This window comes from Oryctolagus cuniculus, chromosome 17 (assembly GCF_051225735.1).
Source record: "Oryctolagus cuniculus isolate XC-2025 breed Fujian yellow rabbit chromosome 17, ASM5122573v1, whole genome shotgun sequence".
NCBI classification, from domain to species: Eukaryota; Metazoa; Chordata; class Mammalia; order Lagomorpha; family Leporidae; genus Oryctolagus; species Oryctolagus cuniculus.
In genome coordinates this window covers 34,629,972-34,656,643 of record NC_142883.1, presented here as the reverse complement: position 1 = coordinate 34,656,643, position 26,672 = coordinate 34,629,972, and the positions used below count along the sequence as shown (strand labels likewise).

Here is a 26,672-nt window from a genome sequence, read left to right as displayed (position 1 = left end):
CTGAAACTGAAGAAAGTTTATAGATGAGATCGAGGGCACTCGTTAGATCATCAGAAATTGTGAAACAACAGAGGTACTGGTGCTTACCATATGCCAGGTGGGATTCAAACCATAATTCAAAGCAAAATAATTCAGCCATCAACAACCTGATGGGTGCAAACATCATCCCCATTTTTCAGATGAAGAAAAAGGACAAAGGGTGGTTAAGAAATACGCCTCGGGTCAACCAAGCAATAAATGACAGAGATCCAGACAGTTTGGCTCTGAAGTACAGGATAGAACGAAGATGGGGTGAAAGAGTGTTGCCACAGAGATTTCCGAAATGGAAGTGAGCCTAAACAGAATTAAGACTCAAACTGAGGCCAGCACTGTGGTGTAGCAGGTTAAGTCACCACCTGCAGTGCTGGCATCCCATATAAGTGCCGCTTCGAGTCCCGGCTGATCCACTTCTGATCCAGCTCTCTGCTATGGCCTGGGAAGACAGTGGAAGGTGGCCCAAGTGGTTGGGCCCCTGCACCCATGTGGGAGACCTGGAAGAAGCTCCTGGCTTTGGATCAGCACAGCTCTGGCCATTGCAGCCATATGGGGAATGAACCAGTGGATGGAAATTCTCTCTCTCTCTGCCTCTCTAACTCTGCCTTTCAAATAAAAAAAAATCGGGACCGGCGCTGTGGCACAGTGGGTTAATACCCGGGCCTGAAGCGCTGGCATCCCATATGGGTGCTGGTTCAAGACCCAGCTGCTTGGCTGGCGCCGTGGCTCACTAGGCTAAACCTACGCCTGCAGCGCTGGCACCCAGGTTCTAGTCCTGGTTGGGGCACCGGATTCTGTCCCGGTTGCTCCTCTTCCAGTCCAGCTCTCTGCTGTGGCCCGGGAAGGCAGTAGAGGATGGCCCAAGTGCTTGGGCCCTGCACCCGCATGGGAGACCAGGAGAAGCACCTGGCTCCTGGCTTCAGATCGGCGTGGCACGCTGGCCGTAGCAGCCATTTGGGGGGTGAACCAACAGAAGAAAGACCTTTCTCTCTGTCTCTCTCTCTCACTGTCCACTCTGCCTGTCAAAAAAAAAAAAAAGACCCTGCTGCTCCACTTTCAACCCAGCTCTCTGCTATGGCCTGGGAAAGCAGAAGATGGCTCAAGTACTTGGGCCCCTGCATCCACATGGGAGACCCAGAAGAAGCTCCTGGCTCCTGGCTTCGGATTGGCGCGGCTCCGGCTGTTGCCGCCAATTGGAGAATGAACCATAGGATGGAAGACCTCTCTCTCTCTCTCTCTGCCTCTCTTCTCTCTGTGTAACTCTTTCAAAAAATAAATCTTAAAAAAAAATCTTTGAAAAAAAATTCAAACTGACAGGTATATAGGAAATCAGAATGTGCAAAGCACTTGCACACACATTAATTGACTCAACCTCTAAAACAACAGGAGGAAACAGTTCCAGAGATGTTAAAACAGCTTCCCGAGTTTTAAGTTCAAGGTCAGAACTTAAACTTAAGCCTTTTGACTTCAAGTCCCAAGGTTTTTCTAGAGTATTCACTAGAAAAACCTGTCTCTTTGATGAAGAAAGATGGATCAATCTGTCAGAACTGCTTTAAATCCCACAGGCTATTCAAATTCCTCTGCTCTGATTCCATATTTATTCAGCACCTGCTTAAATTTAATTCTCTTGCTCAAGTGGTTTACCTTCAAGGAAGATAACACACAGTCCAGACTTTGAGAATTACCTGCTCCACTATAAATTGGTGAATTAGAATTCCGGCTTCCCAATTAATTTCCAATTGAGTTGCATTACGCTGAATCACTTCACCAGAGCGTGGTCACTCTTGAGTGAATGGATAAAATTAAATATGTAGACCTACAGTGCTTATGGCTGACTGAGGACCACTGAGGGAACATTCTTTGAGTCCCAGACTAAAATCAGCTCTCCAGCTCACCAGTGAATGAAAGAATCTTATTTCACAACCCTTGAAGAAAAACAACTAAAATGCTAAGAAAAATCCTTGCAAAACTCCTTTCTTTGGCACCTGGCCTTCATAGAGTATAAAACAATCAGAGAACCTAGAAGAGGAATGCTCAAGTAGTTGTGCAGCTAGAACTGCTGAAGTACCCGTAGTCCACTAGAACAGCACGCTGCGGGCTGCAGTTTCAACACAGGGGGGATCTCAAAACAAAGCACACAATAACTTTATCCAGTTTCAATTTCATAGATCCAAAGGCCATTGGGATTTGGAGGACCCCCCCACCCCGAGGTCAACCAGTGACCTGAAGCATGGCTCTCACCCACATTCCTACCATACCTTTTTTGTTTTGTTTTGTTTTGTTTTGTTTTTTTCATTTTTTTGTTTTACCATACCTCTCCTTAATACTTTCAGGGATGGAGAACTGCCTGCCTCCGAAAGAAGCCCATTCTACTGCCAATCACTCTACCAGTGCCGAAATTCCTTTCATGAGCTGAGGTCTGTCTCCTTAGAGCTCCCTCAGTTTTCCATCATCAGGTCCTTTGGCACTTTGACACTTCAGTTCTTATATCCAAAGCTCTTGTAACTTACCCTATCAGGGTTTCCTTCCAGGGGCTAAATCTCTTCCAGCTCAAATCTTAGTACAACCCAAGAATTAGGTTCAGTTCTGAGCCACAGAGCAGCATGTCAGCCAATGACAGACCACACAGCCTACAATGGTGTCATAAGACAGTAGCTATCTTAAATTGTCTACTCTGTGAGGTTCACAAAATGACCACATCACCTAAAGATGCATTTCTCAGAAGGTATCCCCCATTGGTATTCAATACATGACTGCAGTTGGTTAAACTACATTCAATTCCTGGTTCTGGTACTTTCTCTGACATATGCCCTTGGTTTTATGTTTACCTTTATGGTCCCCAGTTCCTTATCTGAAGAATGGGATAACAAAACACACCTTCCAGGGGCTGGCGCTGTGGTATAGTGGTTTAAGCTACCACCTGAGGCACTGGAATCCCATAAGGGTGCCGGTTTGATTCCCAGCTGCTCCACTTTCGATTCAGCTCCCTGCTAATGCACCTGGGAAAGCAGCAGAGGATTGCCCAAGTGCTTGGACTCCTGTACCCATGTGGGTACAGCCTGGCCTAGTCCTGGATATTGCAGCCAATTTGGGAGTGAACTAGTGGGTGGAAGATCTCTTTCTGTTTCTCTCTGTAACTGCCTTTCAACTAAAAATAAATATTAAAGAAAAAAAAAGAAACACATCTTTCTCCTACCAGTCCCTTCTAATTTTCTCCGTGTGGCTTGGTTCTATATCTTCCTGATCACATTCACCAGCACCCTCTATGCTTCATTTTTTTCATTTACTCCTAGAAGGTATTCCCTAAGCAGTTTCAACACTCTTTTCTCTGGAAATGACCATCAAAGTATTGCTTAAGCAATGAACTGGGTTTCAGGCTGCATGCACAAACTAAGGAGGCTGATGATTGTGCTCTTCCCTGCCGTGGCACTTGGCTGGTTTTAAGGCTCCCCTCCAGTGAGCATGTTAGCACACATCCACCTTTAACCTCTGTATTCATACACCTTCGGGGACCGAGTTCAGGAGAAGGGTTAGATGAAAGAGTTGTGAAGGAAGAGGGATTGTCACTTTAAAGGGTTGTGGTAGTTAGGAGTCATAGTGGAAACAGAATAAAATCTCAAAGAGCCCCTATGAAACAGACAAGAGAATACAAATGTCAAAAGATTTGAATATAGGGTGCTCGTCAAACTGCAAAGACCGTACTGATGTGTCTTAGCATTCTTTCTACATATGGAACTTAAGTGGGTCAGAATGACCAACCTACCCAGTCCCAACCCAGCTGGGCAAGGCCAGACGATCTGCCTCTGACTAGGATGATGTCCTTGGGCAGATCCCTGGTGCTCTGAACTGAGATTGCGTCATTTATGAAATGAGGGGGCCGAGTAAGGTCTCTTGCCAGGGTGAACATTCTGTAACTCCACGTTCTCAAGAGAATAGATGCCTTGCGCATTAAATGAACATTTCTGACTCAGAATTAGACCTCTCATCTTTTTAAACTTCCTGTTTATCTGCATAAAAAGCAGGTTTTTTCTGCTCATCCGCTGACCTCCCTTATCTGGTAATTCTTTAAGACTCCCATCCTTGAGACACACAAACTTAAATCCTTTCTACATATTCCAGTGCTCAGTCTTCTTCCTCGGCCTCCATGAGTATCAGGCTTGCTATGAAGTATCAGGCATTGGAAAACCAACTCCTTGGCAAAAAGAAGTTTCGCATCACACTAAAGTAGACTGTGATAGTAAAAAACAAACAAAAACACACACACAGGGTGAGGGGGAATCTAAATGTCCAATAGTAGCAGAATGGCTCAGAAGCTTGTGGTCACGTGAGGAAAACTGTGCTTCTGCAATTATAACCCCACAAATACTTAATCAAGCCTTAAAGGTGCTTCCAATCTAGGCAACTACAAGACCAGACTCAAATTCTTCAAGTAAGCATATAATGAAATAATACATTGTAGTAAATTACAGATGTTAAAGGAGTCTAGCGAAGATGGATGGGATGAGGCATTGTAGGTGGGCTGACCACAGCAGAGGGCTCTCTTTGGAAAGGCAGTAACACTGGAGAAGTTGCCAGGCCATGAAACCCAGCAGAAGCCCAGGCAACCCCACCCAACAACAGTGGGACAAGCAGCTACCAGTGCGCGTGTCTTACTGTTGAAATCTCCTCAGCACAGTCTATCGCTGTCCCATCTTTTCCCTAGAGGAGAACAGTCACTCAAGGATTAGTCAGCAGTGGTCCAAACAGATGTATGCAATACATAATGAGAAAAATAAAGATCCTGTATTTTCCATAGCTTGATATGGCCTTAGGGTATTGTCTCAAACACTATTTTCTTTGACTTCTCATAACAAACCCAGGGGGATACGCAAGTAGTATTATCTACATTTTGTAAGTGAGGAAAGACAACAGAGGATGTGGATAAAGCCACTCCCAGAACCCAAATCCCAGAGAGCCCCTGCCTCTCTTTCAGGCTCTGTCTATTGTGCACAAGGGGTCCCCTCTCTTCTCTACCAATCTTTCCTTGTGATGGGGGAGGAGAGGGTGTGGGTCCAGTACAGCACAGGGCAGTACATTTGAAAGCTGGACTTGTTAGTTTTTAAACAAGAACCAGCCAGTTGGAGCACAAAGTGGGTGTTCCCATGCAATTTCCAACACTTTCAAATCCCAACACTTTCATGTTGTTCCGTGAATTGAACCCCAGCCCAGCCCAAACAAGCGGGTTTTTTTTTTTTTTTTTCAGCCAGCTAAAGAGTCTTTGATTAGGTCTAGAGAGGCACTCAATTAGCATCATGGAAACACAGAACAGATTTCAGAAAGGAAAGGTCAGCCGCAAGCCCTAGCATTTGCTATCAGCCATCTGCCAAGCAGGAAGTGCTACTCAGATCTATTTTTAATCATCTTCCCTAAGCTGGGGCTCCTGGGAGAATGCAGAGGCCAGGGTTATTCCAAGCCAAACATTTAATTGCTACCTCTCTGTACACATTTTAAAATAGTCTCTGGATACTCAAGATCAACTTCTACACAGAGGCTGGGCTCTTGGGGTCTGTCACTCTGACAACTACCTCCAGAGTTATCTTTGGAAGCCATGGCTGGTGACCACTGGCTGGGATATGAACTCACGTCACACGACATAAAAAGAATCACTAAAGCCAGGTTCCCAATGCTTGCTTTGGTAGCCAGAGTCAGAGTAGAGGGGAGAGGGCAGGTCCTGGGGTCCAGAAGTACACGTTCCCTCACCAAAGTGAAACTCAGGAGGCGAAGTGTGCAAACTTCCTTGTCACTCCCATTTTTATTTTAAGCACATTTATCACTTCAGAAAAGTACATTAAAACCAGTTCATCCAAGCAGTAACTGCATCTCTGACTCAAGATATGGACTGGCTAAAGAAAGGGGAGAGGTTTCATCCCCACTCCTAAGGTCCCAGCCTGTGGCCGGTCCCTCCAGGCGCAGGAACATTTTGTCCACTGGCTTCTACTCCTCCTGCCCCACGGCAGCACTCATGTTCTCAGTCCAATCCAGCTCAAGCAAAGAAACATGTCCGAGAGGCCTGGACGGAGTCTGGCGCGGCCAGGGCAGATGAGCAGAAGCAGGGGTTGGCTCGGGCAGCCGCTGCGCTGTCCCTGCTCACACGCCCAACAGAGTGTCCTTGTCTCCTGACACTAACCTTCAGCCTCCGACTTCACCCTAAGGTAGGAGCTCAGCATACAGAGAGTCGTGCCTCAGCAAGCCGAGCACCCTGTGCCAGAAAAGGCTTGGGCCAGGCAGCTGGCCACCACCCACGGCCTGCTCCAGCCAGCACAACAGGCGGGCAGCTGCAGGGCCCACTGTGGCTGCTGACAGAGGAGTCTACTCGGGGTCCTGCCCATCTCTCCAAACTGCCCTGCCCTCCTCCTGAGGGCTTATCCATCACTGAGCAGCCAGCAGGAAAGCTAACCCGAAAGGGGACCTTGACCGTGGGATCTCTGCCTGAGGATGTGAAACAGGAGACTGGGTATTTGGAGCAACTTAACACCAGCCATAGTCCAGCCAGAGGGCTGGGGAGGAAGGGCCTGAATAGGCAGGCATGTGCTCCGTGGGAGCCCAGACTCCCTGGGCTGGGGACTGAAATACCTCCCCACCACCACCACCACAAGGGAACTCTGCTCTAGTGAGCTGAGGCACACTTGTCCCTAAGGAAAAAAAAAAAAAAAAGAAAGAAAGTAAAAGGCCACAGCACAGGGTCACTCCCCCTTGACCCAGTTGGACCACAAGTTAATTAGGGCTCCTGAGCCATAGCTGGCTTCCCAGTTCCTCTTTTTGTCTGGTTTCAACCGAGAATGGGAATTCATCAGCAAACAATAAACAAAGGCTAACTCTCTGCCCTAGCTGAGGCTTGCTCACCTGCGCTCTTCCTCCACCCCTTCCTCTGTCAGGGCTCCAAGGCCCAGAAAACCCCATTCAAAGAAAACAGAAGAGATGGGGTGTGATGTCTCATCCCAGCAAAGATTCCTGGAACAAGGGGCCACAGGGGATTTCAGAGCCCAGCAGACGTCTGGGATGGCCTGGGGCAGGGTTCTTCTGCTTATTCTGAGTAAGAAACAGGCTGTGTGATAGTACACTGGAGGGCACACACAATAGGGTCAGGCCTGAATTCAAATTCTAGTTCCAGCCAGTTATTGGCTGGATCCCCTTGGTCAGGGCAACCAAAGCCGCCTCCCTCATCTGCAACTGGGGGCAATGGTAGCACTCTTTTCTTTGGGTTGGTATGAGACAGAAGATGTGACACATACCAGAAGAGTCCAGCACAGGGCCTGCATTCAGCAGACACTCATTGAACTGACTGTTGCCACTTTTTTTTCTCAAATAACGGGACGTTGGGTGTTCAGGGAATTACTAGGGATGGAAAGGGCTGGACGGTAGAGTGGACAGCAGGGACAGCGTGTGCAGTATCTTCCAAGTACTGAGAACGCTTGTCCTGGAACTGTGGTTCCCAAATACTAGTACTGGTTGCCTCAGAAGTGGGGTGGAGGAGTTGTTTATTAAAACTACAGATCCCTAGCAGGGCTGGGACTAGGATGAGGCAAGCTAGAAACCCAGAACATGAAATTTAAGGAAGTACATGCTTTGAGGCACTGATCCTGTGCTTGTACAACCCAGAAAAGTGAGCACCTCCTTAAATCTAGTGTCCTGGTTCACAGGTGGGGCCTTTTAGTCACAGGCAATTCTCACCTGCTGTCTAATTTGGGAAGCCCCATCTTCTGATCCAGTTCCAACTACTCTCAGGCAGGCCCTAGAGCGCATGAAGACTCCAGAAACCATTTCTTTTCCCGTGTCCCACACTTCATGGCTACATCCAAACCACCTCAATTCCACAATTCTGTTCTCCCCTTTAAAGTAATAGAATAAGACATGTATGTGGGGCTGCAACTGCCAGCTTGGATGATTCTGTGAGCCTCACTCAAGAAGCCAGTAGGGTTAGGTGGGAGCACACACCCAGGCCCCAAAGAACTGATAAAGGCTTCTTCTCAGAGTTATGGCTGCCTGCTGTGCATCTGTAGGCATCGCCAGGGAGGAACTTGGCCTAGTTACTAATCACAAACAGCCGCAGCACCTTACTGATGTGATGTGTGCTAATGTCCATGCAGTGTCAACAGATCTCATCACACAGTGCCCCAGGACGTACGGTTTATAGAAGCTGATTTCCCCAAACAGGCCATGTTGTACTCTCATTCAATCTCGATCAAATCCCATCACTGCCTTAAAGGAAATCCTTTGGTGGCCCCGTGGAGTTGATTCTCCAGGCCCTGGGCCATCCGCCCTGCTGGCGGTCTGCCAGTGGATGAAGACCTCTCCTTCTGTGTAACTCTTTTAAATAAATGGGGGGCGGGGTGAAAGGAAGGAAGGAAGGAATTGTGCCACTGACTCTCCATCAACAGGCCCTGTATCGTATTCCCATCAGAGAGATGAGATTGTAGGAAACTGTGCACTGACGTGGTCACCTCGTATACGGTGGTGGGAACCCATGGGTGCGAGACGGCAGAGATTGAAGTCTGACCTATGGAGCAGCCTCCTTGTTCACTCGGGATTCCTCCTGAAATCACAGGAACCCATTGCACAGGTCGTTCCAATCATCTGGCCCAGGGGAGGGGAGGTACCTGGACCACCCTTTGTTTTGTAGACAAAGTTTTACTGGACAGATCCATGCACGTTTTTATGTATTTTCTCCATTGCTGACCACATACCTGCCAAAGCCTAAAAACCTTTGCTGACCCTTGCATCTAGCCCAGAGAACAAGAGATCTGGACTCTGAACAGCCCTTCCCTTCTACCAAGGGACAGCTGGCCCAGTTTGGGAAGTCAGTGGACCAACGGGCTTTGGAATGAAGTCATTTCTTTTTTTAAGCGCTGGTTACTGGCCTGGGATTTTGCCTGTCAGAGACAGGCAGGGGCCTGAAACACCCTGCACATGGCCTGGCATAATGGCCCTCAATAAATGTTTGCTGAATAAACAAACAAAGGCCCTGGGAAGTCAGCCAGTCTGGGCTCTCCACAAAAGTCCATCCTCCCTCCCGTCAGTTTCAAGGTGACCAGTCACACAGGTGCCTGGCAGCAGCCTGGTGACCTAGATTTGTCAGACCTTATCTTATCTGCTTTCCTCCTTCCTGCAGCACCCACCCCCGCCATGCCCTGGGCAGCCGGGCCTGCTGTTTTCATAGAGGAGGAGACAGACGGGGAGGAGCTCGCCTCCCCCACGGATATATTCAGTTGTTTTTCTTTTTTTCATTCTCCTGCGGACGGAGGATTAAGAAACAGAACCTCTGAGCTCTAAGGAGCTCCGTGTCAGCTCCCTCGCTTCTCAGGTTTCCAGGTGAATTCGTCTGGGGCGAACCCCAGGGGCCTCCCCTAAGCCCTATCTTTGGGGCACTGGGCAGCTACTGGGGAGGCCAGCTGTAGAGTTCACAGCACAGCACCTGGGACCCAGTGGTGAGAGGCCCCCACGGGAGGGAGGGGCAGTCGGAGGAAGGTCCGTATATTTGGGTAGCTCAGGAAAACCGGGCACAGTGAAGGGTAGCGGTGTGGAAATGTGGGCTTCTGGCCGCCAAGTTCAGGGTCCGGAGCCTGCTGCCGCCAGCCACTGGGTCTTCCAGCATCCAGAGGGCACACGGGGGCAAGGTGGGGAGAACAGGCTCGAGGCGGGCAAGGCTACCAGCTCCTTCTACCTGCAGCGTCTAACACAGAACACAGAACACAGCAAGTGTGGAGCAACCACGGGGCTTAGGGCAGGAGGTTTCACTCTGGGGCCTTTTGTTTGGGCAAGCAAACGCTCTTCTGGTTCCTCATATATCTCTTGGGAACCTGAGTTACAGTGAATGCTCTTGGTGGGGCCAACTCTCACAGAGGGGAACAGGAGCTCTGGGCCCCTGAAGATAGGTGAATTTCCCCAGGTTACCCCTTCAAAGACTTGGAGGAGGGGTGACGGCAAAGCCAGCGTCACCTGCCCTGTCTCTGGGCATCACTGTGGCCTGCAGGGGAGGGAGTTTGCTGTGGAGATTGTTGTTGTTGTTGTTAGCAGCAGCTGGTGGAGCCATCTCCTCTCTTCCTCATTTCCCTCCTCTCCTCCTCCTCCCAGTCACTGTCCAGCCACCAGCCATAGGCTGGGGAGGGGAAGGAGGCCCAGAACTAAAGCTCTCCTGGGCTTGCCTTCTCCCACCCCAGAGATAACAGTCAGGTCACCAGGTCAGACCCTCCCCTTGGGAGCTCTGCTGCTTGCTCTGGGAACAAAGGTACCAGAGCTTCTTTTTGTTGTTTGTTTTTATGGGGGGGGGGGGGACATGAGGGAGGGAAGGGGAAGCAAAAGGGAGCTTGTTTTTCTAAGATCAGAAAAAAACAGGCTCTTTCCAAAGACGCCTACCCCACCCCCACCCTCAAGCATCACACAAGGACCCAAATTGACAGGCCATTCTCAGCCACTGCTCCAGCCAGGGAATTCTCCTCCAGCTGCCTGGCTGCTGCTGTCACAGTGGACTGAGGTCTTTGTCACGGGCTGACGTGTGGGTCAGAGGCAAAACCACCACCTGGCAGACTAGAAGCCAAAGGGACGGGAGCAGATTTTCCCATTTAAATTCTGCAGAGGCCCGGCTGCCTGCAGGTGAGGCCCCAGCGAGCCGCGGTGGAAGGCGCTGCCACCATCATTTTCTCACCTCCAGCGGCTGACTTGCTGGTCCCCGCGGAATCAGAAGAAATAAGGGACTCGCTGGCAACAGCGGCCTCAGAAGACCACTGAGGGCAAGCGTCTGGCTGACGTGCAACAGTTGAGACTCTCAGAAGGAAAACACAAATGTGCCAGGCCTGCTGTGGGTGCTGGGCCCTGCACTGCCACTTTCCATTTGGTTTTGCTTAATAAATTTTTATAGACTCACCAGAGCTGCCAACGTGAGCATTTACTCCAAGTCAGGCACTGTGCTGCGTGCTTTGCACTGAGCACATCATTTAATCTCCACAAAAACCCTAGCTCGGTATCTAGCACTAACATTATTCCCCTGTCGCCACGAAGAAAACACAGGGCAGTTACTCAACAGTTCCCAAGTGAAGCCAGGGCTCAGAGGTCACGCCGTCACCTGCTAAGTTATGGTGTCTCACGTCATCTTCTGGTATCTATTAGATCCAGAAAATGGGAGAAGTGGAAGGAACTTTAAAGGAGAGCCAGAGGCAGGGGTGCACAGTGCCACCTCCGATCCTACAGCGGAATCCTTTCACTGTCCTTGCTGCCAGCCCTCAGCAGCGCCTGCTCCATGCAAAGCAGGAAGTGCGGGAGTGGAGAGGAGGTTCTGAGACGGGAGAGGATCCTGTTGACCAGGAAGGCTTCCTACAAGGGAAATTACTTGAGCTGGTCTTCAACAATGGGCAGGAATTAGGGAAAATAAGGCTCTTCCAGGCGAAGGAAATGACAGGAGGGAAGCAAGGGTAGGATCTGCCACCAGGATTACTGAAAGAGGCTGCGAAACGGCCAGTGGCCAAGGCAGCCACCCAGGCCACAACATTAAGCTGTGGTAAAACCGGCATAGGCAGATCTGGATCGGAGCCCATCCTGCTTCTTAGTAACCTTTACCTTTAGGCAAGTCACTTAATCTCCACCTCGAGGGAATGTTGTAAAGTAAGTGATGGTGCAAGTAACCTGTGTAAAGGAGTTCTTGGCACACAACAGACGTTCGGTAAACAGGAGCTGGAGTCACCTTCATTTTTTCATCTTGTGCGTTTTTTATGGCACCAAACACAACCTCATTTTCAAGATTCTTCTGCCTTCTGCAGTGAGTGAGCCCTTAAATATCACAGGCCCTTCGACTGCGGGAATCATGTTATCCCTAGCACTCAGTTTAAACAACACGCCATGCCTTAAAGCACAAGAAGTAAAATGGAACCCGACATTCAGTGTATGACACTGGATTCTGGAGAGGTCCCCAAATCCCAACAGCCAAACTAGCAATGGTGCAGTTTTCCCACACCAGAGGCCAGACAGAGTGCCAGTGCTCCAACAAAACAGAGAGAGGGAGCCTGGAGCCACTTTTTACTTTCCAGGGTGAACACTCTATTGAAAAAGAGTTGTTTGCCTCTGATCACCAGAATCTTTGTCGAATGCCTAGACACTAAGGTACAAACCAGTCTGCATTTGCAAACCACAGAGTTAATTTTCAGGGTATGCCTCATTGCTCAAGTCTACATCTCCTTTCGGTATTTAAAGTAACCACGTAGAAAGGATCACATTTGAGCAGATTGGTGCTCCAGCTGTAGTCTACTGCACAAAAACACAAAGATGATTTACCAGACTTGGTCCCCAGCAGCTCTCCTGAAAAGTTGGTGAGACACGCTACGTGTGCCCACATCATGAATTTTCACAGGGAGCAGATATGACCATGGAACACATCTGCCCCATATAAACAGTTGACTTCCTGGAATCAGTTCCCCTTGTTCGTGTCTACAAATGATAGAGACAATTTTTTTTTCATCATAGAATGCTTGTATTTTTTTGCCCAGCAGTAGCCAGCAAATATGAGATGAATGACCACCATGTGCCTGGAACACATTCAGACCACTGCAATGGACACATACAAGTTGCCCTATTTCTAGTTTGTGTCAGCAGTTCAGCTACCTCACTATGGCAACATTCACCATTTGCTGGTCATGTCACTACTTGCCCAGATCTTTAGTGGCAACCAACTGCCAACAGGATAAAGTCCAAACCCTTATTCTTTTAACAATCTGTTTTCAACCTACTCCTTCACACTGTTTTCAAAGTCTGAATATCTAACCCCAGAGAATGGCTGCTCCCTGCACACTTCCTGCCTTTGTCTCTTTGTTCATGCTGCCGTTTTTACCAGCTCCTCCCCATCCACTTCCACATGTCCAAGTACAGTGCTTCCAGGAACAGCTCTAGGTCCTTTCTTCCACATCTGCCTAGAACTTCATTTTCTAGACATATGGACCTTAAGTTTTGTTTTATTGCTGTTGTTTTTAACCAAGTCCTTCAGAACCTGAATAAATCTCTGGAATCTTCCCTAAAAAATATGCATATATGCATGCACATAAGAATTACTCAGTTTCAGAGATCCCTTGAAGACAGTCCATGGACCCCAGAATAAGACTCTAGTGGGGACCAGCACTGTGGTGCAGCAGGCTGGCCTGAAGTGCGGCATCCCATATGGGTGCCGGTTCTGGTCCCGGCTGCTCCTCTTCCGATCCAGCTCTCTGCTATGGCCTGGGAGAGCAGAAGAAGATGGCCCAAGTGCCTGGGCCCTTACACACAACATGGGAGACTTGGAAGAAGCTCCTGGCTCCTGGCTTTGGCCGTTGCAGCTATTTTGGGAGTGAACCAGCACATGGAAGACCTCTCTGTCTCTCCCTCTCTCAGTCTCTGTAACTCTGCCTCTCCAAACTCTGCCTGTCAAGTAAATAAAAACAAATCTTTAAAAAAAGGAGGGGGGAAAAAAAAAACATAGTTTACAAGCTCCAGTTTCTCGTCACCCAGAAACACTGATCTCTAACCACATCCCTTGTTTCAGAGGTTTTTTTGTGCAGCCTTGGTTCACCTGTCACCCTTTCCTGGGTGGTCAACATAGTTCTGGAGGAGTACACAAGAGCTGACACCTCATTAGCAGGAGACAGGGCACTCAAAGGTCAAATAGCTGAGGAAGAAAGACCATTTTAGGTTGGAAAAGTGGTTCTCTTTACAAAAGTCTAATTGGTTGGATGCGTTTCAAAACTGGGTGCTGGCACTCTTTCCTAATTTGTCACTTTTGCCTTTTCTGTTTAAGAACCACTGACATTCAACAGGCAAGAAGCAAAGGCACCTCCATGGTTTGGGCCACACAGAGTACTTGTTCTTGCTTCTTAGAATCCATCAATTACTGTGCACAAAACCTGGGTCTCTTCATTCCAGACACTAAGGTTGCTTTTATGAGATATTTGCAGGTTTTCAGTCCATATATTTTTCCTTCCTGTTAAAATACAAATATCTTTTTCAAATAAAAACCTTACAATATCCACTTTTAAAAAAAAATCAGTATGGCATATATCCATTGGCCACCAAAAATCTCTCCATAAAATCAAGGTTCAGCTTATATATATATATATATATATTTTTTTTTTTTTTTTTTTTTTGACAGGCAGAGTGGATAGTGAGAGAGAGAGAGACAGAGAGAAAGGTCTTCCTTTGCAGTTGGTTCACCAATGGCCGCCGTGGCCGGCGCACTGTGCTGATCCAAAGGCAGGAGCCAGGTGCTTCTCCTGGTCTCCCATGGGGTGCAGGGCCCAAGCACTTGGGCCATCCTCCACTGTACTCCCTGGCCACAGCAGAGAGCTGGCCTGGAAGAGGGGCAACCGGGACAAAATCCGGCACCCCGACCGGGACTAGAACCCGGTGTGCCGGCACCACAAGGCGGAGGATTAGCCTAGTGAGCCGCGGCGCCGGCCGGTTCAGCTTATATTTTGCAAGTTAGATGAGCTCACAGAGTGAATATGTACAAGAGTAAAGTCTTACATTGTATTCTTTATGAATTATGCCATTTGATATGACACTGCAATCGCTAATACTTCTAGTACAACTCAATGCTCACTGCTAACATTTCCCAGGGTTCCTAGAGAAAAAGAAATGAGAGGACTTAAGAAAATCCTGTTCCTGTATTTATTATTTAACATGATGTTTTCAGAATATAATTAATTGCATTAGGGTTTGGCGCTGTGGCATAGAGGGTACAGTCCCCACCCTGCAGTGCCAAAATCCTATTTGGGTGCTGGTTCGAGTCCTGGCTGCTCTACTTCTGATCCAGCTCTCTGCTATGGCCTGGGAAAGCAGTAGATGGACCAAGTTCTTGGGCCCTTATACCCACGTGGGAGATCTGGAGGAAGCTCCTGGTTCCTGGTTTCGGATTGGGGCAGCTCCGGCCATTGCAGCCACCTGGGGAGTGAGCCATCAGATGGAAGACCTCTCTATCTCTACCTCTGCCTCTCTAATTCTGCCTTTCAAATAAATAAATAAATATTTTTAAAAAGTAATAATTGCATTAATGTTTCAGAGAACAGCTTTATTATATATTAAAAACACAAATGGTGGGTGGTGGGAAGCAAGAGAAACAACCCCCTGGCCTGGCAGATCTCTGTACTTCCACATCAGCACCACCCTCACTCCCACCCACTCCCTGTCCACGGCCTGCAAGTCACTGCGCTGCAGCTGCAAGTCTTTCTGAGAATCATACACTAGACCCAAGGAGAGATGGGAAGCTGAGGCAGCAAGGCCTCAGCAGTCACTAGATCAAGGCAGGGCCTCAGAACATCTGACTCCCTGCCTCTCTTCTCAGGGCAGTGCTGCATCTAGTCTACAGGCAGGAAGGGAAAACCAAACTGCTACCACCATAAAGCTAATGGAACCCCACGGGGAACAAAAACAACCTACTTCCTACAAGGTCCCAAGCTCAGAGGATGCCCCCACTCTTGAAAACAAGGCCAGGGTGCTGCTGCCGGGTATGAGGTCGTGTGACCTCTGGCTGGTTCCTGAATCACCCACGGCCTGCTTCCCCACAAACAAGAGCTCGGACCAGATGCTCTGCAGTTCTGAGAATTCTGTGCTTGCCACAAGATCATCTGACCTCAAGATATGACATAACAACTACTTCTAGAGTTCCAGAGGGTGAGCAAAAGCTTTCCTCCTTCCCCTGCTCTGGACACCCACTCTACAGCTTCCCCAGCACCTCTCCTCCAAGGTTCCGGGGCACTGGAGCAGCCCACAAATCCCCAGTATGGGTTTGCAACAAAATCCTACTCACCATTCCTAAATGGCCTAACCCCCAACGCCACTGAGGGGCTGACAGCGGAGAGGCAAAGGGCAGGCTCCACACAGAAAAATTTTCATGCAAAGGTCAATGCAGATTCTGTTTTTCATAACAGAGATGAAAAGTTTAGATTATTCTCAGAGCAACTAACTCTTCCAATTGCAGCTATTATTAATTTATATGCACAGTACATTTTTATACTGGAGCTTTCGCCATTAAGGAAGGAACAACAGAGTGAGCAGTTCCTTGTGCCAACTCAAAATACCTCTGCATGCAAACATGCCAGAAGTTAGACCACAATAGACCCTAAGAAAGAAACTGTAGGATGCCTCAGCACATTCCCTAGATAGCTCTCTCATCAATTCAAGGAGTCCCCCACTTCCCTCCCCACAGCCCCACAGAACAAAGGCTGTGCACCTCTCCCAGACATTCTCTCCTTCCCAACTCTTCCCTCAGATCCAGTTCTGTGCTCCAGTTTCCAAAGCAAAACTACCTTGGCCAAACTAAAGCTGCTTGGTATCAGGCAGGAACATTTCCCTCCAACCTACTCGCCTTTTTTTTTTTCCTGGACAGCAAGGCCAAGAGAAGCAATAAGACTACTTTAAATTTACACAGAGTTTTGTAATCTTCCAACCACCCACGCACGCATCCATGATCTCATCCAAGCCTTATAACAACCCTGTGAGGTCAGCCTGCTTCCTCCCCCCAGTCATGTTCACCTACCCCCCGTGAATTGTTACAGGTGTGGCATGCAGTAAGTGTACCCTGAGTACTATGAATTAACAATCTGAAGGCTTTTGTCTCCCCATAAAAAATGTCATGTTGAGATCCTAAGCCCCAAGATGACAGTATCAGGGTGTGGGACCTCTGGGGAGTGATTAGGTCATAAGGATGGAGCTCTCATGAATGAGTCTAGTGTCTTTACAAAGAGGCCAGGGGGAGGTCCCAGTGAGGAGGAGCCATCTGTGCACATGAAGTGAGCCCTCACCAGACATTCAGCCTGCCAGAGCATCACATGGACTTCCCAGCTTCAAAGACTAAAACAACACAAGTTGTGGTGTTTGTAGGTTGATGGTGTTTGGTCACAGCAGCCCTACCATGGTCTAAGAAACCATCAGACATGCGAAATATGAGTGAGAAAGTGAACTCACAGATCAGACAGTTGGTTGCAGGCAACTAGGCCTCTGGGGAACTTGAGCAAGCTGAGAAGGTAGACACCTACTGCAGGATTCTCTGCAGCACCTGATCAGCACAGACCCCGACTGTGTACAGCCCCACAACTACACACTGCCACATGGGCCACGTCATGAGGCGAGGAGGGGAGCCCAGAGTCCTGGGTCTGCTCACACGCTCAGAGCACTGGTCCTCTGTCCTTGGTGTCCCCTTCTCCATAATGAAGGCAGACTCCTGTTTTGTTGTTGTTGTTAAACAAATGTCAAGCTCTCAGACCCAAAGCCCTGTTACAAGTACAAAGCATCATTTAATTACACTGCTGCACCAGCTCCAGCTATCTGCTTCCCAGCTCCCAACTCCCACTGAGCAGATTCTGAAACCACACAGGAGATTAAGTCAAGAGGGGAGAACAGGAGACACATTCTCTCCTTGAACTTTCTTAAATGGAAGAGAGAAAAAAAATGAAAAGAAAGGCCCATTTTCCAAGGAGGGGGCTGGGGCAATGATCTTTCCATTAAGCAGACCTGCATAAGAATCTATAGATTATTTAATGCTGGGGGTGGCTGTGCAGGGAAATAAAGGACTCTTTGTGCAACGCCAGCCACGGTTCCCTCACTCCTTCCCCACAGTCAGGCATTTCACCCAGCTCTTTCAGTCCTCAAGTTCTGATGCACCCCATCTGCACACCGGCTGTAGCCAATGAAACCATAGCCTGTGCTGACTTTGGCCTGGACTTGTGAATGAGCCTTTCTGCCCCAAAAGCAGGAAGGAGGACTTGAGGCCAACAGAGTCCTTTTTGCTCACTATTTGTGTCTCCTACCCCAGGCTTAAGCTCCATCCACACATTTGATCATTTATTGAGCTCTTACTTTGGGTCAAGTTCGGATCTGGAGACTAAAACTAAAAGGACAAGGCCCAAGGAGGACAGCAAAGGAGGTGAAGAAGGAGGACCCTCTTGATAGAGGCACTGGAGCCTGAAATACTCCTGCATTTTCAGGGGGTGTTGCTTAGTTCTGAGGGATGAAGACAACATGAGAAACTGGCAGAAGACCTGAGGCGAAGCCTGGCCTCCACTAAAGTCCTTGTCCAGCAGGCCCAAGACATAAGAGGTAAGCTTTGAAGGCCAGGGCCATCTCCATGTATTCAACTTTGGCTTCAATCTTACGAGGTTCAGCTCAAATAACCACCTCTTCCAAAACTCTTTCCTCAACACCTGCTCCAAGTAATTACTTGTTCTTCTCCAAACCTCCCATTTGAGCTCTTGGACAACTTTAGGCACCTCAGCTTCTCCTGTCATGTAAAATAAGACTAATCACTTGCCTTAAAAACTTCTTATGGGGGCCAGCACTGTAGTATAGCAGGTAAAGCCGCCACTTACAGTCCTGGCATCCCATAGGGGCGCCGGTTCGAGACCCGGCTGCTCCATTTCCAATCCAGCTCTCTGCTATGGCCTGAAAAAGCAATAAAGGATGGCCCCTGCACCCACGTAGGAGACCCAGAGGAAGCTCCTGGCTCCAGGCTCCTGGCTTCATTGGTGCAGCTCCGGCCTTTGCAGCCAATGCGGGAGTGAACCAGCAGATGAGAGACCTCTCTCTCTCTGCTGCCTCTACTTCTCTCTGTGTAACTCTGACATTCAAATAAATAAACAAATCTTTTAAAAATATCTTTTTACGAGGGATTAATGGGCTAACATTTATAAAGCATCAAGTAGCAGCTTTCAGTGCATGGAGGGTGCCGAGACACACTATCGGCACCCAAGTTTCTGATGTGTGGCACTTCTTCAGTATCATGGTTAAGATCCCGCTTGGGATGCTCACATCCTGTATCAGTGCTTGGATTCAAGTCCTGGCTCTTCTCCCAATTCTACCTTCCTGCTAATGTGTACCCCGGGAGGTAGCAGATGGTGGCTCAAGAAAAGTCCCTGGCCGGCGCCGCGGCTCACTTGGCTAATCCTCCACCTGAGGTGCTAGCACCCTGGGTTCTAGACCCAGTTGGGGCGCCGAATTCTGTCTCGGTTGCTCCTCTTCCAGTCCAGCTCTCTGCTGTGGCCTGGGAAGGCAGTGGAGGATGGCCCAAGTGCTTGCGCCCTGCACCCGCATGGGAGACCAGGAGGAGGCACCTGGCTTCTGGCTTCAGATCTGCGCAGCACGCCGGCTGCAGCAGCCATTTGGGGGGTAAACCAATGGAAAAAGGAAGACCTTTCTCTCTGTCTCTTTCTAACTCTGCCTGTCAAAAAATAAAATAATAAAATAAAAAAAGTCCCTGCCACTCATGTAGGCAACCCAGACTGAGTTCCTAGCTCCTAGATTTGGCCTGTCCCTGTCCCCGCTATTGAAAGCATTTGGAGAGCAAGCAGCAGATAGAAGCTATCTGTGTGTATGTGCACACACACATACACACATATGTACCTGTCTCCCTCTACCTTTCAAATAATTTTTTTTTTTTGACAGGCAGAGTGGACAGTGAGAGAGACAGAGAGAAAGGTCTTCCTTTGCCGTTGGTTCACCCTCCAATGGCCACCGCGGCCGGCATGCTGCGGCCGGCACACCGCGCTGATCCGATGGCAGGAGCCAGGAGCCAGGTGCTTTTCCTGGTCTCCCATGGGGTGCAGGGCCCAAGCACTTGGGCCATCCTCCACTGCACTCCCTGGCCACAGCAGAGAGCTGGCCTGGAAGAGGGCAACCGGGACAGAACCCGGTGCCCCAACCGGGACTAGAACCCGGTGTGCCGGCGCCGCTAGGCGGAGGATTAGCCTAGTGAGCCGTGGCGCCGGCCCCATATAATTTCTTTAAAAAGTCCTGCTTTAAGCGCTGGCACTGTGGCATAGCGGGTAAAGCCACTACCTGCAGTGATGGCATCCAACATAGGTGCTGGTTCAAGTCCCAGCTGTTCCATTCCCATCCAGCTCTCTGCTATGGCCTGGGAAAGCAGTGGAAAATGGCCCAAGTCCTTGGGCCCCTGCACCAACATGGGAGACCTAGAAGAAGTTCCAGGTTCCTGGCTTTGGATCAGCCCAGCTCCAGATGTTGTAGCCATTTGGGGAATAAACTAGCGAATAGAAAATCTGTTTCTGCGCCTCTTCGTCTCTGTAACTCTGCCTTTCAAACAAATAAATCTTTTTTAAAAAAACCCTGTTGAGCCAGCACCGTGGCTCAATAGGCTAATCCTCCACCTGCGGCACCGGTACGCCGGGTTCTAGTCCCGGTTGGAGTGCTGGATTCTGTCCCGGTTGCCCCTCTTCCAGTCCAGCTCTCTGCTGTGGCCAGGGAGTGCAGTGGAGGATGGCCCAAGTGCTTGGGCCCTGCACCCGCAAGGAGACCAGGAGAAACACCTGGCTCCTGGCTTCGGATCAGCGCGGTGCGCCGGCCGCAGCGGACATTGAAGGGTGAACCAACGGAAAAAGGAAGACCTTTCTCTCTGTCTCTCTCTCTCACTGTCCACTCTGCCTGTCAAAAAAAAAAAAAAAGAAAATAAAAGAAAAAAATAAAAAAAATAAAAATCTTGTTTTAACTTCTTGGTATCTATGACAATTTTAACAACGCTGGCTTCCCCAAGCCATTACTTTTCTCTGGAGATTTCCAAATCAACAATAGCTCCCAGCCCCACACATCCACACTTCCAGATCCAAGAGGAGTCTCCAAAATTCAAAGGGAGTCCTAGACCAGATAGAGTAGTGAATAGAGAAGGAAGTTAAAGGCTGGCTGATGTGTCAACAGCGTGAAAGACACCCACGAGCAGAAACGGAGAAGGGAAGTGAGACCCAGCCTGACCTCAGCGGACAGAACCCCAAGGACTACCGGCTGCGAGCTCGGGGGCAACTCCAGACCCCAGGACCAAGGGTTCAGGCCTCAGGCCTGGTCTGAGAACTTCCTCTACCATAACCGCAGCTGTCTGCCCTGCGTCCATTCAGCCGGCCGCATGGGGCTGCCATGACCCTTGACTGGCCCCTTCATCCCTCTCTGGCTGGGGCTGCCAAACCAGGTAAGGATGGCAGCGTCTCTTTTCCTGGCAGTTCTTGTGAAAACATCAGGAATGCTGGTTTTCTCTCTTTTTCTAAACTTGGTTCGGGTCTGCCTAAAGTTTGTTTGATTTTAATGGCACAAAGTTCGGATTCTGGGGCAAGATGCTTTTTAAGGACAGAGTCTCCTGTGATCTCTTTGTCAGGCAGCCTGATAAAACCTGCTTCTCCCCTGGGGATCGTGGGCCCCACAGGGCAGTGGCACCCCTGGGAATGGTGCCTGGAGGACCTGCTTCCTGGGCTGCACAGCAGGGGAGTGGGCTTATTATTAATGACCCCCAGCCCTACTTAACTGCCAAGGCTCCTCAGGGAGAACGGGGCTCTATCCTTTCTTCTAATTGTCGGTCGGTGCCACCCTCCACGTTACCCTAAGCCCCCACCGAAAGGACCGCCTCTGGTTCTCCCCAGAGGCCACCCACATCTCCCAGCTTTCCTGGAGCCCTCTCGTCTCAGCTAATAACCCCTTCCTCCACGACCCCCAGCCCACAGTTTACTGTTCAAGCAGGCAGCACTCTTCACCGCCTCCAGCTCCCAAAGCCTCTGACAGCGATGACATCTCATTTCCAAAATAACAAATTCAACGGCCACCCCGTCCCTCCCAGCGGGGGTTATTCCTTGGTTGAGAGAGACAGGTAATGTGGATCAGCCTTCGGTGTCCAAATGACAGCATCCAGATACCCCCATCTCTCTGGGGGAGCTGGCAAACCTCTAGAGCCTCGGGAGCAGCGAGGACCCTCCCCCAAGGGCAGACAGGGAGGCCTGCAGGGGACGCGTACCTTGGAAATGAGTTCATCGTGATTGGCCAGGTGAGCCCTGCAGTGGATGCAGCTGTAGGTCCGGTGGCAGGAGGGCAGATACGCCTGGAAAGTCTTGGATCTTGTCATCTTCACCATTGGCGCTGCTGAGTGTGGGGTGAACTCTGGGGCAGCCCACGAGGCACTCCCACAGGACGGGTCGCACGGGAAACACCGGAAGACACAGGTAAAGGCCGTGGTTTGGCAGGGGGTGGGTGTGGGGCAGGCTCCACACACTGGCGATGTCTTCAGAGGAAGGACCCTCCAGCAGAGGTCTAGGGCTGGGACTCAGCACCCTGCAGGGCCAAGAGAAGGAGAGTGCCATTAGCACGGGGAGCAGGCACTCCTGCAGAGAGACAGGGTAATGCTTGCAAGATAAAACAACCTCCTCCGCTATTTCTAGTACAGATTAACCAACCCTAAACCAAACACCTAAATCTGAAATCTAAAGTGTTTTGGGTACCAAAATGACACTCGAGAAGTTTCAGATTTTGTAGCATTTCAGGTTTTTGGGTTAGGGATATCCAAACCAATAAAGTCTATGCAAATACTCCAGAATCCAAAAAACTCTGAAATACTTCTGATCTCAAGTACTTGGGATAAGAAATGCTCACCTGTACTGCAGTCCAGATGCCGAACAAATGAGACCCGTGGCTCCAGCCCTGCTGCTTTTGCAGAGCTAGGGGTCAGCATCCACTCAGCACTGTCAGCAGTTAGCCCAGGCCCCCTCTAGACACTCCGCCAGCTGGGGTCCTCCCCGTTCCCAGGCAAGCCTACAGAAGGCAGGCTGGAAGAGGTGCAGCCTACAGCCCAGGGAGTGGACGCCCAAGAGCCTGCCTCTCCCGAGTGCGCCAAGGAGAGAGTGGTTCAAGGAGGAGAAGCCGGCCTCTCAAAGACTCACCGTGCCCACCATCTCCTCCAGACTTCTCATCCGAGCCCTCCCACCCTGGAAGCCACAGCCTGCAGATGCAGCCGGGATTGCACACAGGATACAAAGGATCCATCTCCCAACAGGCAGGATCCCTAGTGGCTGGCCAGCTCCTTAGGGAAAAGGGATTCCCTTTGCAGCATCTTGCCCAGAAATAGATCAGAATTTTTTTATTTTTTTAAAAGCAAGTGAATGAATGATATCAATGTCATAACCAAACTCTTGCATCTCAAATTTGCAGTGCCAGTGAGGTTTATGATTTCCTCCAGACCTCCCACCACTCACCCCACAGGACCAAACACTGTGGCCTCAGTTCGTTTTTGCTTCTGGGAACCAAGGACACCGAGGGACACTGGAGAGCTTCCCACGGTAATCAAGCGAGCAGGAAGTCCGAGTGAGGGTCTGGGGGCACAGCCTGAGAGTTCCCGCGTTCTGTGTCCCCCTCCCCAGGCTTCCTCGGCTCTTCCACCCTCCGCCTCCCTAAGGGGCGATGCTCCCACTTGCCTGCCTCCCAGGACAGCCAGGAGTGTTAATTAACGGCTGTGTCAAGATTTGCGATAAAATGACAGAGATGGGGAGGAAGACAAAGGGCTTCCCTGCTGGACTCTGAGGTCCCTCTGGAGACTCAGAGAGCCTGCAGATCACACTCGGCTTTTTTCTGCGAGCTTCCTTGGAAACAACTCTTCCAAAGGGAAGCTGCCCTCTTCCATGGCACCCCTCCCACCGCAGCAGACTTGGAGGCCACTGTGTTCCTGCGACTATCTTCTGGACTGGCCAACACCACTGCCTGGCACGGGGCTGAAGGCCAACAGAGCTCACTGCCATCCCTCCCGCAGCCCCGAGCCCAGGAGACCCCGCAGGCAAGGGGGCCCATGCTCTGCGACAGATGTGGCTGTGGAAGGCATCCAGGCCCACAGAGGCCAAGGCACAATGTCTTCCCTACTTGGCCTCCCACCACTACTTTTAAAGGTGGGACACTGGGTGCATGGAAAACTAAGGAAACACTTGAAGGACAGGGAGAAGGGAAGTAACTCTCTCAACTTCTCCTTAGACTTGGCTTTGAGGGAGGGAAGAGACAGGAACCCTCGGGTCCAGAGCCCCTGCAGCATATCCTGGGCACACTCTGGGTCGCGAGCAAGGGGCATGGACAACACAGCCCGCGGTAAACCAACACCATCGGGTGCAGAGCATAACCAGTGCCCCACGGTGGGAGGCAGGGGCTTTCCGACACTCCCCTTCCACTCGCAGGATGGCAGCACTTCTGGGAAAGGAAGGGGCAATGAGGGCAGGGAAGAAACGAGGACGGCCAGGCAGAAGCTTCCCTAGGCCCAGGCTTCTGAAGGCCGAGGCCCTCGCTGCCCCACAGGGGAGCCCAAGAAGCATTCAACCCTTAAGTCCTCTACCAGGCCGCTGGCTGCCCGGCCGGGTTTGCAAAGCAGCCAGGAAGTCTGTTTTCTTATACTGCAGACAGCAGCTCATCATGCATCTCCCCAGAGCAAAGATTTCTCCTCTCACTTCTCACCTATAAGAAACTCAAGAAACGTCACAGGCGGAGGCTGCCAGTTCTGCCCGGCTTCCGACCTGCTGCTCAAGACTTACTCAGAGCTACCTTCCTTGGGAAAAGCAGTGGTAGTATGTATTCAGTGTGGGTAGATCACACACAAACACCCAACCACACACATTCGCTTCTTGCCGCAGCTCCAACCTACAGGACACGTGGAAGAATCCACCACAAAAGCAATGGCCTAGGGGGTCTGCCAAAGAACAGCCCTGGAAAGCCAACAGGCGTCAGACTTGGCTGTGACAGTCACGCTGCTCATCTCACTCTGTACCAGGAATTTACAGGCGTCCTAACAGGCGACTCCGAGAAGAAAGGAGAGGAGCAGCAGCTTGGGGCTGGTGTTGAGGTGCAGTAGGTTAAGCTGCCACCTGTGATGCCAGCATCCAATATGAGAGCCAGTTCCAGTCCCAGCTGCTCCACTTCTGATCCAGCTCCCTGCTAACGCTCCTGGGAAAGCAGTGAAGATGGTCCAAGTGCTTGGGCCTCTGCACCACGTGGGAGACCAGGAGGAAGCTCCTGGCTCTTAGCTTTGGCCTGGCCCAGCCCTGATCATTGTGGCCATCTGAGCAGTGAACTAGGAGATGGAAGATCTCTCCCCCTACCCCTTCTGTCACTCTGCCTTTCAAATAAATAAATCTTTAAAAATAAAAAAAGAGAGAAACAGGTTTTATGGCCTAGCAGGTTAAGCCACTGCCTGCAACTCCTGCTGGGATTGAGTCCCAGCCACTTCACTTTCAATCCAGTTCCCTGCTAATGTGCCTGGGAAAACAGTGGAAGATGGCACAAGTGCTTGAGCCCCTGCACCCATGTGGGAGACCCAGATGGAGTTCCAGGCTCCTGGCTTCGCCCTGACCCACCCTGGCCATTGCAGCCAGCTGGGAGTGAACCAGATGGAAGGCCTCTCCCTCTCTCTGCCTTTCAAATAAACAAATCCCCACCACCACCACCACAGGGGAAAAAAAAAACAGAGGAAACATATTCTTAAAAATAAAAATCATATTCACCTGGTACAGGACAAAGCAGAAGGAATGAGGGGGATCAGGGGACAGCCAAGGAAGGTGAAGCTGACCACAAGTCGACCTGTGTGGCTGAGAGAGTAGTGGGCCAGGGCTTCCATCACTCAGTACTGTCATCTTCCTCTTGAAAGGAAAATTTTAAAAACTCCTTCCAACCAATCCTCAGGAAGGAAAATAAAATAAGTAGTTTTTTTTTCTTTTTAAGATTTATTTGAAAGTCAGAGTTACACAGAAAGAGATGGAGAGAGAGCACGAGATCTTCCATCAGCCGGTTCACTCCCTTCATGGCTGCAATGGCCGGAGCTGGGCTGATCCGAAGCCAGGAGCCAGGAACTTCCTCTCTCCCACGTGGGTGGAGGAGTCATCGCAGCTACTTTCCCAGACGCATTAGCAGGGAGCCAGATCAGAAGTGGAGAAGCCGGGACACGAACTGCAGCCCATACAAGATGCCGGCACTGCAGACGGTGGCTTTACTCATTACACCACAGCGCCAGCCCTGGTGGATTTTTTTTTAAAGGAAGAAATGAGGAATATGGGGTTGCAGAACTCACCCCATTTTAATCTCTGGACTTTGATCCCCGTTACTGGGCCACAGGGACCACAGGATTCAAGAGTCCAACTCACTGAGCACATTGAGGAGTTCAAACTGATTTCCAGCAATTATCAAATGAGCTTGATATTTAAAAGCTTCAGGGCACACATACAAATTCAACACCATTGTAAGTGAACTAAAATCCATCCCAGTGGAAATTAAAGGAAGATTTGCTACCACCCCCAGCTGGTTCCTGCTGATCGGCCTGGAAAGAAAAAATGTGAAATATTATGATTAAAAACAAAGATCTCAGACACATCACCTTGAGAGCCAAAAGCACGGGAAGCACCCACTAAGTGCCAGCGGCCCACCTGACAGCCAGCCACTTCCACGGGAGGTGGGACTGCAGCAGCGGGAACTCAACAGAGCCTTCTGGGTGGCAGCAGGATGGAGGTTAGCAGGTATAGATGCTTCAGTTAACCGTGAAAGAACTGGGGATGTGCAGTGGAAGCAAGGCTGGGCTACCACACACAGAGCCCCAGAAATCGCCCCATGAAGTGCAAGTCATGGCAGGAAGTAACTGCCCCAGACACAGCAAAGGGCCATCCTGAAGCTGTGCCTCTATGTTGGGGTATCCATGGCGGGTTTTGATGGAAAGGAAGTGAGGGCTGGGGAAGAAGTGGGCTCTGGAATCACACAAACCAGTTCTACTCCTTGCTAGCTGGACAACTTCTGCAAATTACTCAGCCTCTCAGACCCTGAGCTTGCCTGTCCCTAAGGCCCACCTACATGGGGTTCCAGGTATTGCATGAGAT

At 50.0% G+C, this 26,672-nt stretch overlaps 1 protein-coding gene across 4 annotated transcripts in view; it reads right to left on the bottom strand.

Moving 5' to 3' along the window:
* YPEL2 (yippee like 2) overlaps positions 1-26,672 on the bottom strand; it is a 65,410-nt gene that overhangs the window by 18,828 nt on the left and 19,910 nt on the right. For 2 of the 4 annotated variants that reach the window (XM_051824814.3, XM_089317307.1), the window contains one exon: positions 21,803-22,116. In XM_051824814.3, the coding sequence (XP_051680774.1) occupies positions 21,803-21,919 (117 nt within the window). In that variant the 5' untranslated portion in view covers positions 21,920-22,116. Of the gene's footprint in view, positions 1-12,877; positions 15,935-21,802; positions 22,117-25,313; positions 25,822-25,949; positions 26,123-26,672 lie in introns of those variants that run through there. The other 2 variants (XM_089317306.1, XM_089317305.1) reach the window with 2 other exon arrangements.